General features: G+C 43.0%; 1 protein-coding gene across 1 annotated transcript in view; it reads right to left on the bottom strand.

Moving 5' to 3' along the window:
- Positions 1-17,217, bottom strand: part of DNAH2 (dynein axonemal heavy chain 2) — a 2,945,517-nt gene that overhangs the window by 2,798,325 nt on the left and 129,975 nt on the right. The window contains exon 4 of the mRNA XM_085638712.1: positions 9,908-10,078. Coding sequence (XP_085494838.1) covers positions 9,908-10,078 — 171 coding nt within the window. The remainder of the gene's footprint in view (positions 1-9,907; positions 10,079-17,217) is intronic.

Below are 17,217 nucleotides of genomic sequence, written 5' to 3'. Positions count from 1 at the left end.
GCAAACACAAGTGACCCCTCCTTACTCAGTCCATCAAATTGCTTGCTGAAAGGCTGTCAGGCACAGCACCGCCACTATTGTTGTCACTCAGGCCTGCAAAAGGAGAGACAGGTTCTTGCATGTCAAAGACCACTGCTTCAGCCCCCAGAATCCTGCCATCGCTAGACCCTTAATGCTAGCCTAGTCACTTCTCTAAAGGAGCATGGAAAAGAGAATTGCACCGGACTTTGAGTAAAGCATCCATCTTGGAGAGAAGCTTACTCTGACCCCTCTTATTCTTTTTCTTGTGAAAGCCTTAGTGGAAGCTGTTTCACAGATTCGAATTTCTGATCAGGACAAATAGGAACGTTCATCATGACAGCCTTTTGTTGCTAAACATGTCCGCTTGGTTCCTGAATCCAAGCTTTCCTCGCAATTGAATGGAAAAAGTCATGGAAACTAGAAGACAATCAACATGATTTTTTTGCTTGCTAAAAATGGAAGCGTTTCTGTCATAGTGCCTACTTTCCTTAGCTAAGATTGGTCTTGAATTATCCTCCTTTCAGGTGACTTTAACACTTACTGTGGCATAAAAGAAATGTACATCCTATTTCATATTTCCAGTTATTCCATACTCTCTGAAAGGTCAAATGGAAGTATATTCCACAATAAAGTGACCATCTGTGGCTCTTTTCAAACTGTTCTGTCGTTGTTTTGAACCCAGGCTCAAGTCAAACCTTCAAAAGTGCGGTGTTCTAATAAGCCAAATAGAATCTTCTAAAGTATTAAGGCCTCCTTCAAAGGTTACCTATCTTCCTAAAGTGATCTAAGATTTTCATTTAAATCAAAGGATTTGCCTTCTTTTTTTCTTCACAACAACAAACATTCTTCACACTCTTGCTATCAAAAGAGCTTTGAGGGATACTTCTGATTAAATAGCATCAGTTAAAAGGTCAAGTTATATTTTTGCAAACTAAGATGTCCATTCAGGGTTTCCTGCTACTAAACAACAAGCAAGATGGATATTCGTATGCATTGCCCCTTGATAACAGATTAGAAACCAGCACATTCCATGCAAGCTTAAAGCTCATTCTACCAGGAGTAATGAAGCCTTTGCTGTTTCCACACTTCTCAGTTATAAACCCAGGAGTTAGATTTTCAACTAAAACATGTGGAAATGTGTCCCCACCTGCTGCAGACATGTTGGTCTCCAATGTGACTACACTGGAGGTTCAAGTAACTCAAACTTCACCTTGCAATGTTTTTGTCAACAATGGCATCCTTTTTAAATATATTTTCTAGTGTCCAATTTTTTGGTTTTCTTACTTCTCCTCATTGTTTGTGGGCTTGCAATATTATTCAGTTGTCACACACACTTTGGACCTCATTACGATGTCGGTCGGAAAGCAATCCGACCGACTCCTTGTTGAAATCGTTTCCGACCGACTCAGGTTCGGAGAGAGTCCGACCGACCGATTACGATGGTTCCGAACACCGTTCAGTCGAACTCCTATTGACTTCAATAGGAGCCTGTGTTCCGACCGACAACACAGGCACCCAGTGAAGAAAGGGGTGGTTGCAGATAAATGTGCACCCTGTGGGTGCCTGCCACACTGTGCATGGTTCCTTGTCGGACAGACCGATTTGGAAAGGCTGTCCGAATACGACATCGTAATACGTTGGTCGCAAACAAGGTCCGTAAACCTGTACAATTCGGCTTCGACGGACTCAGAGTCTCCGAATAACGGTCGGAACCGATTCGGACAGACAGAACAGTTACCTTTCCATTGCAATCGATCGGTCGCAAACATTTCCGAGTCGGTCAGAAACATGGGTTCCGACTCAGGTTAGGAAAATCCGAATGCCATTCGGAGCCTTTCCAACCGACATCATAATGAGGCCCTTTGTACGTCTTGGTGGCCTGAGTATGAGATGGGAGCCCAAAGATGAAGCATGTCAGCTTCGGGTGAGTGAGGGATCGCGTCCTAACAGCATAGTGCTCCTTTTCTTTGTCTGATCACCTCTCAAGCTCATCTGTCTTCTATACTCAGGCCACCAACACGTACAATGTGTGTGTGATAATTCTTATAGGAGTTGTACATTGTTGGGAGGGTTAATGCTCTGTTTAGGCCCTTTGTAGGTTGAAGTAGGGGCAAAAAATTAGGGGAACTGTGGGCGGAGAATCAGAGGGCGAGAATAACCGGAGGATTGGGTTAGTGGGCGGAGTCAGGGGTGGGGCCAGAAAGAGCAAATTCTAATTTTTAGTATTTGTTTGGCATTTTACTACCCAGTTACAGCCTATTACGTTATTTAATTCAACCAATGGAAACACATTTATTTAAGGTTTAATATGAGTTAATGACATTAAAATACATTCACAAAGTGGGATTCATTTCCAATCACAGTGTCCCAAATAAGCTTAAATGTGGAAGCACAAGCCATGTGGCTCCGAGCCATGGAGTTTCTGTCATCAGCACTTCTTCTCCCTTTTTCCACAAGAGCAGTTCAAACATGAATGGTAAAATATCTTATTTTGCAAATGTTTTCTCTATAATTATGGCTCTGCAATATTTGCGACATAATGAATCATCTGCTGTATAATTTGACGTTTTTAACTAAATTGTATGTTGCTCAAACAGATCAAAAGTTACTAAAAAATGTAACTTGTGTTTCTGTGAAGTGGACGGCCCTTTGCAATGGTTGACTGATCACCCATCTCACTGCTGCATTTGTATGTTACACTGGTACTAATAAGGGAAAATCTTTGCACAGACTGTTAGCATGAGTAAAAATGTCAAAAGAATAAAGTATCAGAAAATATACTGATTTACGCTGCAGCCTGTTTTTTTGCTGCATAATTTATTCAACACTGCGGCATAATTTTGTTCTCCATTGCTGCATATTTCCAGTGGCCCCAAAGCAGGCAGCACATGTTAAAAGTGCTTGTGCATGAAGCACAAACACAGTGAAGTTTGAAAACTTGTGCGTGCAAATCCTGCATTGCCGACCACTGGTGAGTTGCAGCTACTACTGCTGAAACAAGGCAATGGAGGTACCAAGGAGGAGGAGGACTGACCTCAAGGGCAGGACCAGCTTTAGCGATGGTGGAGCCTTGCATGACAATGTTTACTGGTGCCCCCATTGACTACCTCCGCCACGGATTCCCTCACTACCACCCTTTAACAGTGTCTCTCAAGTCTCCATAACCACACTCTCGCTCAGATGCATTTGTTTTGATTTGCAGCACCAATGAAACCAGTGTATGGTGTCCGAGCACTTTGCATCACACACGTTACACAGAGACAATCAATCATACTTGTGTAAATCACTGTATAAGAAATGTTACATAAGACAAAGAACTACAATGTGTAGCAGTCACATGACAACCATATTAGTAGGCAGTATAGTTTAATAGTGATTGGTCTGGAGAAACACAAACTCTGAATTCAGAACGTAATACCATGGTTGGGGGTTCTCTTCAATAACCAGAAAAAATGAACCCTTTTTGCAACCATAGGATAATCAAAGACTGGGGAAAAAACCCATAACGCTCTAATTTACACCTTGCAGTTTGCATGCAGCTCTCCGATGACAGTTAATAGCGCACTGTTCTATGTTAGGATTTTGACTTAAAAACTGCAAGTAACAAAAGGATCTCACTGACAAAAGCAGTAACCCACTGACCTCTTTACATTATGTGCACTTTGTGATCTGCCTGGTACATATTCTTTGCAGCAGGCACATTAACCCTCTGCGATACCTTTCCACAGGTCAAAACTTCCAGTTGACAAAACTCCACCTCTTTCTAGGAAGAACATTAATCACGACAATTGTATGGGTGCCAAAAATTGATGGAGGCCAGGAAGGAGGCAGCAGGTGCTTTTAGAAACATCATATACTTGCAAACATGATGCCCCCAACCGAAGCCAGCACCTGATACAATTTACCCGGTTGCACCGCCCTCGAGCCGCCCTGCTCAAGGGTCCTGTGACTTCAGTGACAGAGTCACCGTCGCTCTAGGATGTGCTGCTTCATAGGGCTGCTGCAAGACTGGAGATGAACTTCAGCATGGATTGTGGTGGACAGGCCTTCAAGGTTAACCCACACTTGCCCTGATAGGGTCCACCTGCTGGTGCTAAGACAGCAGGGCTTCTGAGGTTTTGCGGGCCGTCTAAGATCTAGCAAAGGAATGTGCTCCCTCAGGAGAGTGGACTGGTCATGAAGACTGAACTTGGTTCCCCAGTTCCAAATTCGGCAGCTCTGGTCATAGTGCCACATCCTCTCCCCCACTGAACACTATACTGCCCCACTAAGAGAAACTCGCACTGCCTTCAACTACAACCCAATTGTTCCCGCTATAAGCACCTGGATGCGACTCAATTCAAATTACGCAGTAGAAAAGAGTAATAACAGCCTGAAGAAAAAAAACACTCCTAGGGAATGCAAGATTAAGTAAAGCATGTGAAATATAAGAAGGGACAACATGGTTACCTTATCGCTTTTACACTCAAGATTCAGAAATCAATTAGTGTTTTTGCCTGAAAAAGTTAAGGACATGACTACGGCGCCCAGAAGGGATCCGTTTCAATGTCCATTGCTTATATCCTTACAAAACGTGAGCAGCATGGTTTAAAAAGAACACATCCCTGAACACAGAGGCTGTACACAATTTGTTTTCCAATTCACAAGGGAAACATGTATTGCGCAGTACCTCCAGGAATGGTGCACTTCCCCAACCAGGGAAAACAATGTTGTTCAAAGAAAGTCAAGAGCCATGCTAGGGCGACATGGGGTTGGCAAGGCATGAACCTCTTTTAAGCATATTCACTGTGAAACTGTTCTGCTATATAAGTAAGTATCGGAAACCACCAGTGATCTGCAGTCTCTTCCTTCTTTTACACATGATTGTAATACTGAAGCCTCATCATGTACGAACATAAGTGATTCATGTGTGTTATGGTCTTTTGGGCAAATTTAATAAAAAGAGTTTAAAAAAAAAAAAAAAGAAAGACAAGAAAACAAAAGTAGCGCTTCACTGACAAACTCTGTAAAGTGGCGCTAATGTGTTTGGGTCTGAATAAAATCAATCTGGCCACTTTGGACCACTCGATCTCGCTTTATTTAGTTGTTTTTTTCACATTTTGAACGTTGCTTTATTTCGTTGTTTTTCACATTTTGAACGTTTTATTTCTCTCCGTCCCAAGGCTGCACTTTGAAATAGAAAAATGTCTGAAAAAGACCACATTCCCAGCAAAAGGGTTTTTCTTTTTTGGATCCATTTCACTGAGGAACAAGTAAACGAAAGGAGGAAAAAGAGGGTGATAACCGTTTCTTATCTGTAGACCTTGGCTATTTCTGCCGTCCCTCGATGTGTGTTTAAAATTAAAAAAAAGTAGGGGAACGGAATCTATTAAATTAAAAAAGTAGGAGTGCTTCTGCCAACCCCGACCACTTCGACCTCTGTTTATAGTATACAATTATTCAGTTGCCATGAATATCCATGACATTACCACAAAAGAGAAGAAAATGGTACTTAATAGTAATCCTGGTTCTACACCACTGGTATCCTCATTGAATTCATGAACAACCATTCTACGTCCAGTGAGGAAAAGCATACAATACATTTGCAAGTAAGCATTCAAGAGTCTTCCTCAAATTAGAAGGCATAATGAACTGCATTGTGGGTTTCAGAGGGTCCTGCCTCTGTTAAAGTGGCAGGCAAGTAATCATAAAGCAATAAAAGTAAAACTATCTTTTTTTGCTGTCACCATTTTCCTTCTTTAACACAATTTGGAAAATCGAAGGAAACATCACAATTGTTTTTGTAAGAGCCCTTTCTGAGACACAAAGAGGTACAGGGCAGATGAGAGGCTAGTAAAGAAGTAAAGCGGTACTGTATCAGAAGCAGAGGCAACTGCAAGTAATTAAATTGAAGTGCTGACAAGGTATTCTTATAGAGAGGGCTGGAAAAAATGTTGAAAAAAGTCTTACTCAAAACTAAATACAGAGGGAAGAACAAGGTTCATAAGAACAATGCTCACATGGTGCTGCCCGAGCCAGTAAATTATCTTTGATGGCAATAGCGGATAATAAAATGGGAATATCGTTCAGAACTTGTGATAAACTCAACAAATGAAATTATGTGGTCCTTAACCTGAAGACCAAGATGTGGAATATGTTATCAACAGGTTAAAATAGATACACTAAAAATGGCAACATACATGAGGGAAACGTGAGACGTGTAGTGTCCTCATCAACTGGACCAAAGAGCACACAATAATGTGGAAATAATTGAAAAAATGTGAAAGTCTCCATTCTGTGTGTGGTTGGACTTCCAGAGGAAGGTGCAGGCTTTATTCCGAAGACAATCTAGAAGCAAAGGCTTGCGGAATCCCTGGGTTTAAATACAAGGGTTTCCTCACATGTATTAGCCTGTGCTTTGGGATAAGTCTGAATGGGGATAGATGTAAAGAGCCAGGTATAACTTTTTTTTCCCCCGCAGTTTTATATAGCATGAACTCGACCCGAAGGTATAGGAGAGCTTTACATGAGCACCAGTTGCATTACAAACGGGCACATTACATTTTTTTTTTTTAAAGAGTTTTAGGCATAGGGAGATTGCCCAGAATGATAGGATGCTTGAGCCTCCCGCCAGATTCGAACCTGGTTCCCCAGCTTCAAAGTCGGCCGCTCTGGACGTTAAACCACATCCTCTCCCCTCACATCCTGTCCCCTGAGGATGACAGAACCTAAATAAGAGCAAGCTTGCATAGAATGAAACATGCTTTGCCCTATGTAAAGGTAATTTATTTGTTCGGAAAGGCAGACCATATTTTTCCGGCAAAAACCACGGATCATGAGGGTGCATGGAAGTGTACATATCTTGGGAGTCGTATGCCATTAAATCACTGCTTGTCGCCTGGAATGGTAGCCATCAAAGATAACTGAAGATGAGGAAGGAGTAAGTGACAGGAGCAAGTTGAACTCTGGGTAGGGAGAGCAGCCTTCAATTATGTACTTTTGGATGATGGAAAAATTACTTATTTGTAATCCTCACTATGGACAATGGATAAAGCCAACTCTTTTCTTTCCACAATGCGGACACAGAGGAAGAACCTTTCTTTTTACCCATCTCACCTCTTTTGGCTCAAAAGAGAAACACTTTCTCTATCTCTCAGCCTCTTGTTAACCAGTTTCCAACAAATGTCAGAAACTGTGCTTGACCTTTTCTAGAGTCGATGTGGCTCATCAGGCACTGCATCAAATATATGCGGCGGGAAGATTTTAACTATTTGTGAAAAAGCCATAGTTTACTTTTAGGAAAAAATATTGTGGTTGGCTACTTAAACAAAATAAAGAAAATAAAGTCAGATAGACTAACTGAAAATTAAATGAGATCATTATTTATTTATATTAAGTGTTCACCAGACATACATGGATATTCAGTACTCATGAATATAACAACTTCTCATAATGGAGAAAACTCGAAAGAGCTGAGAAGCAGAGGAATAATTTGTGAAGCGGGTGCGTATTCAAAAGAAGTCCACATGCACAATCAAGTAGATGCAAAGAGAAAACGATATCCCTCCAGCATCCGAGGTCCAAGAGGTGGACTTAAATTAAGTGAACCTCATCCTGACAGCCTACCATCCTAAAGCAGGAGGTGGGTACTTTGAGCTACCTTACGTCAAAATGCCCCATAATGGGCAGATTCCTCAAAGACATAGGACTTAGTCTTTATTTGCATTCTTGAAATTAGCTTTATGACACTTGTTAGCTTACCATTACTGGTGGGACCTTTAAAAAAGAAATCCTAGCACCCATATACAGTGTTTACCGGGTTGTGTATGGCTATTTCTAATGTGAGAGAAATCTCACCCAAGCAGTGTTCTTTAACACCAAGATAATTCTATGTGGATTAAATTCTCTCACCAAGACTGCTCCAAGCTTATGTGGAAAGCCTACACGTATGGGAACCTACACTAACTTGAAGAGATTGTGAAATAGTGTCTCTGATTGAGTTTATTTTGTCACCAAGAACCACCAAGTCATAGTTCCTCCCATACTCAAGACAAAAAAAGACAAGCAAATCATCTGTGGTGGAGAATAACAAAATACTGTTCAAATACAAGTTCATTTGTCATAAAGGAACTGAAGTGTGTGACTGTGTACATTGAGAAAGCAGGGCTTAAATCTATATACTGTATGGAGTCCCCGGCCTAGTTTTTGGATGGAACTACATTCAACTAAAAATAAAAGACTACTCCATCCACTTCTTGTCCACAATCTCTACGTAAGCACCAATTTCTATTTTAAATAGTGAATGGTCAATGTTTGTATGACGCTGAGTTTGTGAGCTACTAATTAATTAATTGCTGACCCGTGCTCCTTTAAAAAAAAATCCTTATCTATTCCATGGGGGAAAGTGTGTTTCCTTTTATGTTCAAATCTGTTCAGATCACGTATTCTACAGAAACCAAACCATGATTTCAAAAACATAAGAACAATCCTGAACTTCTCTTCTGTGGAAAAATCGCCAAAAAGGCATTTCTCCAATTCTCTCACACAGTTCTGCCAATAATTTACTAAGCCCCACCCAACCTACCTAGTTCCCTAATGGAGAACAGAAACAGCTACCCTTAAAATATTGGACAATATCCTAAATATAGTTGATGAAGTTCTAGTGCCACAGGACCCGTCAGCAGCATTTCACTCCCGTAACCATAATACCCTAATCATCATCATCATCATCATTATGTCAACAATGGAGATTAAGGGGCAAGTGCTGAACTAGGTCTCTTCCTCTCTTCTTCTGCAAATCCTAATTTGTTACAACTGACTCTTTGAGATCCCACTGCTACTAATTAACTTCGGCATGCATCAAGCCTCGATCTAATCACCGTCCCTATTCAACTTCTATTAGGAGCAACTACACTCAATGCTTCAAGATAAAAATAACTATCATACACCAATATAAAGACAAAACAAAATTGTATCTCAAAATCTCAAATCTTGCAGACGTATTAGGTGTATAAATCTACATGGAAAACCCTATATATTGGATGGCTTTTTCCTACTTGAAGCTAAACCCAACAAAACCAGTGATTCTCCTCTATCACTCCAAAGACTTTTCACAAAATGTACAAAAGACGAATTGAAACACTCACTTGGTATCTCATCTTCCTTGGTCTATTACTGTGCATTTATTAAAAAATTAACAAAACTAAGCATCCCTCCAACTCCTTTGAAAGATCTAGATCAGCTGTACAAACACGGTTTTTCGTCATCTAGATTGAGGTAATGTTATTTTATCTAGGCTTACTTCTCAACAGCAGACTCTCTTAGGGCCATTTGTCATATGCCTGCTTGCCTTGTTAAAGGTGCTGACAGTGAATCACTTTAAACCGAATTTGAAAGACCTCCACTGGCTCGCCTCAGAAGCAAGAACATAACTTATGGATTCATGCATTATGTACTAAGTAAGTCCCCCACTTGCTAGCTACTTGAAGGACGAACTATACCTCAAAGGAGGAAAAAAGGAAACTGGAAGTAAAAAGTTATCTAGTTCTGGAAATTCCAAAAACAATAGATCCACATTGATGGCCCAGTTCTTCTCTTGCTTAGCTCTGAGACTTTTGAATCGTCTTCCGTATGATTTAAGACTCAACTCTGGCTTGTTATACCCTCCTGGAAAAACTTAAACACATCGGTTCTCACTGAACTCTAATTTCTAACTCTTTTCTTTGCTCTCCTTCTGTTCCCTTTTTCGCTTATTTCTGAAAGGACTTTCATTTTTATATAAAAAATCTCCATGCTCTTGTTGAACAGTCCATGCTGTGACTCAATAAATAAATCAATACTTCAAACTACTCACTGTTCCCACCAACTAGCCAAGCCATCTAAAATAAAAAATAAAAAAAGACATTACCTGTGTTGGCATTTTCAGTTCAACCTTCAGCCCTGAAACTGGGTCCAAGTACACAACAAGGAGATTCTCGCCAACGTTCTCTAAAAAGCGATCCATGACCATGTCATGTTCCTCCGTCCACACTATATTCTTCATGCCGCTTAATGCCACACGTTGCTTGATGTTGGGTTTCTAAAGAGATATAAAACAAAAAGCTCAGCTAGCCTGCAATCAAATCATATAGCACAAGACATCCAGATTTTGTGGTATATCAACTTTTATTTATAGCCACATGCTACAGCAGTGGCCATAAATACATAAATAGAGACGGGTTTGAAGATGGCTACTAGAAAAAAAGCCATGTCTTGACAGTTCTGATGAATTGATATTAACTCTGATAGCAGCTCTTTAGTCACTGTGACAGAAGGAAAGAGTATTAGAGGGAAGCAACAAGAATCAAGGAGAAGCAATCAGTTAGAAGAACTAGGGGCTATTCTGGAGGGGACGATCCCATTGAACCCGCAGTTAGTTCTGCTGGGAATTCAAACCGAGTTTGATCTTCCTAGGACAAAAGTATTACTACTCCAGCTGGGACTGGTGGTGGCAAAGCGTGAACTGGCCAGGACATGGGGTCGGTGCTATGCCCGTCACGGACTGAATGGAAGCGAAGCATGGACATGTATATGCTGGGAGAGAAAACGACATATCAGGCAAGGGGCTGTCCCAAAAGTTCTGGAGAATATGGAAGCCGTGGCTTAAACACTATGGTCTTACGCTTACTGAATCTCAGTGAGGTCTTGAGACGAGCTGGGCTGAGGGTTGGGAGGGGCGGACCAGAGTGGGATCAATGGGACATGCTACTGTCGTCCTACTGTTTGTTACTGTTTAAAGAACTTGACGCTGTGGTATTGACGTTGACATGTCTTCATATTCCTGCTGGGAACTGTTACTGTATTGAAACTATGAAAAATGCTAATAAATATATTTAAAAAAAAAAAAAAAGAATCAAGGGGAAGCAACGGTCTGATGTGGTGATGTGGAAAACATGGCTGTTCCATTAAGAAACAGTTTCCTGAGTAAAGCGTGTGTGAGCCAGTGTAGTGGGAAGCCTTCCACCAGAGCAATAGCTATTGTTGCTTAAAGAAGGTATACAAAGGTATGCAGGGAGTCTTGAATTTCGTTTTCTTGAAGGTTGGAAACCTGTGCAGGGTCTTGAGAGCAGAAGTTTGATCTTGGCAGCTCCTGCATTTTGTTTACAGTCAACTAAGATGCTAAATGGGAAGGGACAGAAAGACGCTGTTGAAACTTTAGAAACGGCTGGAAAAGAGGTTGTTGAGAATGGTTACTTTGTGATGAAAGGAATGGCTGGATTGTTCTGAGGGTTTCGAGATGGAAAAAGAAGTCCCTTGGGACACGTTCACATGAAAGCCAATGGAGAGATTCTGATATAGGATAGATCACACGTCAATGACAAAACCAGAAGCAGCTGGAGGGTGGGCATGGTGATTTAGAGAACGGAGGGTGAACGTGTCTCAGTGAAGGGGGGGTACAGGACATTCTTCCAAAAGTTATAACTATTAATGAGAGATATAATCTTAGGCTTAGATGGGAAAGTAGGATCTTTCGGACTTGGTTGCCCCACTTTTGGCCTGGTGACAGTGTATTTAAACTGAAGTACCCAGTGTCTACATTGACTGGTAAGGACTTTGTACACCCCACAATTGGCATACTGGTATACCCTTGTAAGTCCCTGGTATATGGTACTGAGGTACCCAGGGCATTGGTACACCAGGGACCTCCCATGGGCTGCAGCATGTATTAAGCCACCCATGGTAGCCCAAGCAAACTGTGTCTGCAGAGAATATATACAAATAGAGAGGCTACTACAATCAGTTGTCAGTGTTATATATACAGGAAACAAAATATAGCTGGTCAAAGATCTTGGTTGGTGATACAATCACTTTGCTTTATTGTATTTTTTCGAATGGACGCAGCCAACGCGCTTTGCCTTAACAAGGCTTTACCAGTGCGAGAGATCTTCACCACTCCAGAAGATCGACATTATTGTCCACATTTGAAAGAACGTACGGTAATCTTTTCCTATTTGGATCATAGACCAACAGTTTTGGCCCAGTGGTCCGTTGGATTATTCCAGTAATATGAAGGCGTAAGCAGTGTTTAGCCCATGCGTATACTGTCACGATCCAGTGATAATCACAGTAGTAGTTCACTTCTCTTGGAAAGTGAAAGCAACGAATCTTGCGATAAACATGTGTCAACTTACAAGAAATCGGCATTTTGTTTAAGGACATCAGGAGTGCAATTGTGTCGAACATGACCCACGCATAAGGACAAAGAGTTTGCGAATAGGAACCCCGTGACTGACGATCGTTTATCCAAGTTGGCACATGATTTGCTGCTTTTACTTTCCAAGAGAAATGAAATACTACTGTGATTATCAAGGGATCGTGACAGTATATGCACGGGTGAAACACTGCTTATGCTTTCATATTACTGAAATAATCCAAGGGGCCACTGGGCCAGTACTATTGGCCTATGATACAATTAGTAAAAGATTACCGTACGTTCATTCAAAAGCGGACAATAATGTCGATGTTCTGGAGTGGTGAAGATCTTTTATTCTGATGAAGTCTTGTTAAGGCGAAATGCGTTGGCTGCGTCCGTTTAAAAAAATACTATAAAGCAAAGTAATTGTATCACCAACCAAAATCTTCGCCCATCTATATTTAGTTTCCTGTATATATAACACTGATACATGATTGTAGTTTCCTCTCAATTTGTATATATTCTATGTTTATGTTTGGTCAATGCGCAGCTGACCATTGAGGTGGGTAATGTAGTATTTGAGCATGCAATTTGTGGCTATTTCAGGCAGTGCGACTTTGTAATTCCAGGCTGCTTCCCTCATCTTGTTCAAATTGTGTCTGCGGGCCTTCCTTTGCAGCAGGAGGGAAATTCACTTCAGATATAAGGTTTACATTATGTCCCAGTCACTGCACTTAAAACCTATAAGTCACCCCTAAGGTAGGCCCTTCAGCCCACGGGCAGGGTCCATAGTTCTAAGTGAGAGGGTGTCTGTGCATGAGCAGAGGCACCCCTACAACCCCCGGACCAAATTATCTGGGCTTTGTAAGTGCAGGGAAGCAATTTTAAGGTATGTATTGGACACTGGCAAACTCGAGATGTCAAACTACATAATGGCTTCACCGAACCTGGTCATGTTTGGTATCAAACATGTTAGAATCATGCAACTACACCGATTTGAGTGTTAGATGCATTGTACCATGTACTGGGGAGGATCTCCTTAGAGAACTCCCTATGTCTACCTGCGTAGCCTTAAAGGGTCTGCGTGCAAGCCAGTGCTGGTGCAGACTCCAAATAATGTTCTGCCCTCCTGCTGGTGAGCCTAACTCTGGCAGGGAAAGGCAGAACAAAGAAGGAATTCCTGTAGAGGAGAGGTGTGGCCACCTCTCTTTTAGAATTAGGTGTCTCTGAACTAGGGTGGGGATGCTTCTGATAGCCACCAGACTGCTTTGAAGGGCACACTTAGTGCCCTTCTTACATAAACCAGTTTTACCCAGTTCAGGAGCCCTGGGCTCCCTCTCTGGCACGAAACTATACAAAGGACAGGGGAGTGACCACCCCCCTGTCCAGCACTTTCCCCCAGCGAGGTGCCCAGAGATTCACCAGGTGGCTGCTTGATTCTGCCATCTTGAAAGCAAGATAGGCAAAGGCCCCTGGAAACATCTGACTGGTCAGACCATCAGAGTAGCATTCCTGACACCCCTTCCCCCCCAATAGGTGGGTCACTACAGAAGTTATACAACCCCTTCCTGGGTTACTTAAGGGCGCCCCTGAGGGTGGGACCCTAGATTTGTCTCAAATAAGGACACTGGACTCTGCTGTTGGGCTGTGCCGGACTCAAGAGAAGACTGCTCCTGGTAGGAAGGCTCCTACTGCAACATTGTCTCCATGCTTTGAACCAATACTACTACATCTGAGGCCGTGCATCCTCCATTGTCACAAGGACTCTGTGTGCATCAAGAACAGCTGGAAGGAATCTCCCTTGGAGTAAAAAAGTCACTCCCCTGCAAACGCAGGCACCTCAACATCGACGACTGGTCAGTAGATCCTGCTGTTCCACGGATTCTTCAAGTCTCTACAACAAAGGTAGTGATTTGGTAGTTCTCCTGAGGCCTAACCTGTCATCTATGCAATTTGGAAGACTGCAATCCCTCGTTGAGCTGCTGGAACTGCGTCCTTGTGCACCATGTCATTCTGACTTTGCCAAGGCTTGTTGACTCTCCAGTTCGAAGATCTTCGAGCTCCAGGAAGCCCCAGCCTCAAGCATCACCCTGCTGCAAAGGCGACGTCCTCCTTGCATCATCTGTAAAGTGGGCCTCCATCTTTGCTGTGCTGCTGAGTCCTCCCTGCAACTCCTTGTGCCTGCTGTCAGAGGGTCCTCATGGGGTCTCCATTTAGATCTGCTGGCTCTCCTGCTTGCAGTGGGCAAGCTCTAACTTACCTGTGCTGGGTGAGAGTTAGCTGGATTTACTGGTCCTCCTCTTTGCAACTCTTCCTGCAACGTGTCTGCTGCATTTGCCAAGGCTTGTTAGTGGTCCTGCCGGCCACTGACCCGCCTGCATTTCTTCGACAGTTGTGGGGCAGCTCGTGTATGGCTCCTGTGTTCTTCATCGTCACCTTGACTCCACAGCTGCAACTCAAAGACCTCCTTCTGCCGTGAAGTAACCTGAGAAGGGTGGGCATTGTGCTCCTGCAACTCCTGGACGACTCCAGGTGGTTTGGTCTCTTTCTTCTCTCTCTCCTTAGGTGCTCCTCATCTGGAATCCACACTTGGGTTCCACCCACCTTGTCCCCGGATCACAGTAGCAGGTGGATTTCTGAATACCCCCTTTGACTTCAATAGGCAGTTCAGACACCATTTCACAAATACACACCCGAGCTCCCTGGTGAAGGTATCCTGCTTCTCTGGGTATCCACGGGTGGGGGTGTTCTCCAACCTCCCTGGCTCCAAAGGATTTCCTGCGAGTCTTCTGGGAAGGGTCCTGAATCCTGAAAATCTTAACCGGGACTTCCCCATGTTATCCTATGGACACTGACCCGAGGTATTACCTCTGCACCCGGACGCCTATGGACTCCTAGTTACTTACCTTGGGTGGTTCCGTGCTGCCCCTGGCCTACAGATCCTTGGGTGGTAGTCTTGGTTAGGTACCTCTTTCGAATTCCACTTACTTAGTATATGGTTTGCCCCCTCCCCTTCCCCCCCATAGGGGCCCATGTGTTTTTATGTGTTTTACTTACAGGTTTTACTGATATTGTTAATGTGTATGCATATCTCCGGGTAGGAGATATACCAAAGCAGTTAAGTGTTGGGGTGTAATAACACTGGTGTGGTTCTTTCCTGTGTAACATTCATTGACTGACTTGTACGGTAAACGCATCCGCTTAACGCACTCCTGGATAAGCCTTAGCTGCTCTCCACAGCTTCCCCTTGTAAGCTTTGCTTATCAGGGACCTTACAGACTATCACTAAGGGTAGCCTGGACTCAGTGCAGGGAGTATCACCAATAGGTGTACAACATATACTGAGCCAGCCTCCTACAAGATGGGTTTATCGTAACCACTTTGTTTGCATCTTGTTATTGGGCACAAGAAGGAAAGGACTATGGGCTGAGGAGGAAGAGGCGATGTTATAGTCAAGTGCAGTATAACGTGTGTGTTATCACATACAACTACAAGGACAAACAAATGATCTGATGACAATTAATCATTGATGCATACTGCAAAGGAGATGGAAGAGGACCTCACATGTGACGGTAACAGAAGGGGTGGAAAAGGAGAGAGCCGGGTGGGCTGGGTGCAGTCAGTCAGGAAAAAATGTATCAACTTTGCAGCTGAGCCTTGAACCAGGCAAGTGTTTGGAGACTCTTAAGTAGGTTATCATGGTTGATGGTATTATTTATGCCAGAAGGTTTTAAAGAAAAGATAGTTGCATTCACTAGAAATGCCCCCACTGCAGATATCTATAGGGCTCTCGCATGGAAATTAGTCAATACTGTTACAAAGCCTTATAGTTTGGACTCTGCTGGAAATATACATTGCTGAGTGAGGCCTCAGAAGTCAATTTCTTTGCATAAGAGTCTGTACTGTGGCCCTAATTGTGCTTTCATGGTTGTGTAAGCTTGTTACTCTACTCTACGCCTTGTGAATAACAGAGAGAATCCCATGGTGAAGTAGTAAGAGCTGAGCTGAGCTACTTACTCATAAATCCTGGTTCACCGTGGAGTTTCTCTCCGACTTCTACCTTTATCTTCCCTGTGCTCCAAAAGTGAACTGCCTAAATGACTCCCTGGTGGGTGGGCAGTACAGTCTTCCAAAGTTCTTAAAGGGGCAAGTGCAGTTTGAACTGTTTTGCAGTGGTTTATATGAGGACACCATTTCCTGCTTTTATTTATACTCTAAATGTTCTTCGGCAGTTGTATTCTCAGTTCATTGTATACGCAATTTGGCGATTTGTTTTAATATACAGTACGTTACTGTTCTGCTCGATTTTTCCGGCCTTCTTGTGAGGAACAATGATGGAATGTGACTTCAGTCTCTTATCATTCAAGTCTAAGGGTTAGAGTAGTGAATGGAGCCTATTTACTAGGCACTTCGACATGATTCTGTGCTCTTCCCCATAGATCAGGGCTTGCACACATAGCCTAGGGGATAGATTCGTTAGTATTAGGGATAACCTGTCCTGTAGTGAGGGTATTTCATGGAGCTGTGCTGAATTCAGGCCTGGTAGGCCTCAAACGGGAGAGACTCCATCTTTCTTTCTGCTCCGGCAGCTTGGGATGCTTCTAGGTCAAATGTAATGTTTTAGTTATGAGGTGTTATTCGCTTGGAGAGAACCAGTTCAGTCCGGCCCTTATCGAAGGATTGTATTTTTCTTCATGCCGAAGACACTACATCAGGCCGGCCGGCTGGGAACGTGTCCTTGGTACGGGGAGGTACAAGAATTTGGTGGGCGGCAGGTTACAGGCCGGAATTTTCCATGAGGAAACGCACCTCTATATTAGTGAAAGTCTGAGGCAGTTACATGTTCAGTCCGTAGGCGGCATCTAGCCGTTAGCAGTAAAGCTACTACTTATTCCAGGGAAGACAGACGCCATCTTGAAGGCGGAGAAGAACCGAGAGACAGATGCTCTCCTAGCAGAATAGCCAGAGAGGAGAGAGTAGCCGATAAGGAAGAGGTCCCAGTGACTCGGAGAAGGGTGACTTCCAGGCGAGCCGAGGCACAGACG

This window comes from Triturus cristatus, chromosome 12 (genome assembly GCF_964204655.1).
Source record: "Triturus cristatus chromosome 12, aTriCri1.1, whole genome shotgun sequence".
NCBI lineage: Eukaryota > Metazoa > Chordata > Amphibia > Caudata > Salamandridae > Triturus > Triturus cristatus.
This window is presented reverse-complemented; position numbering and strand designations above follow the sequence as displayed.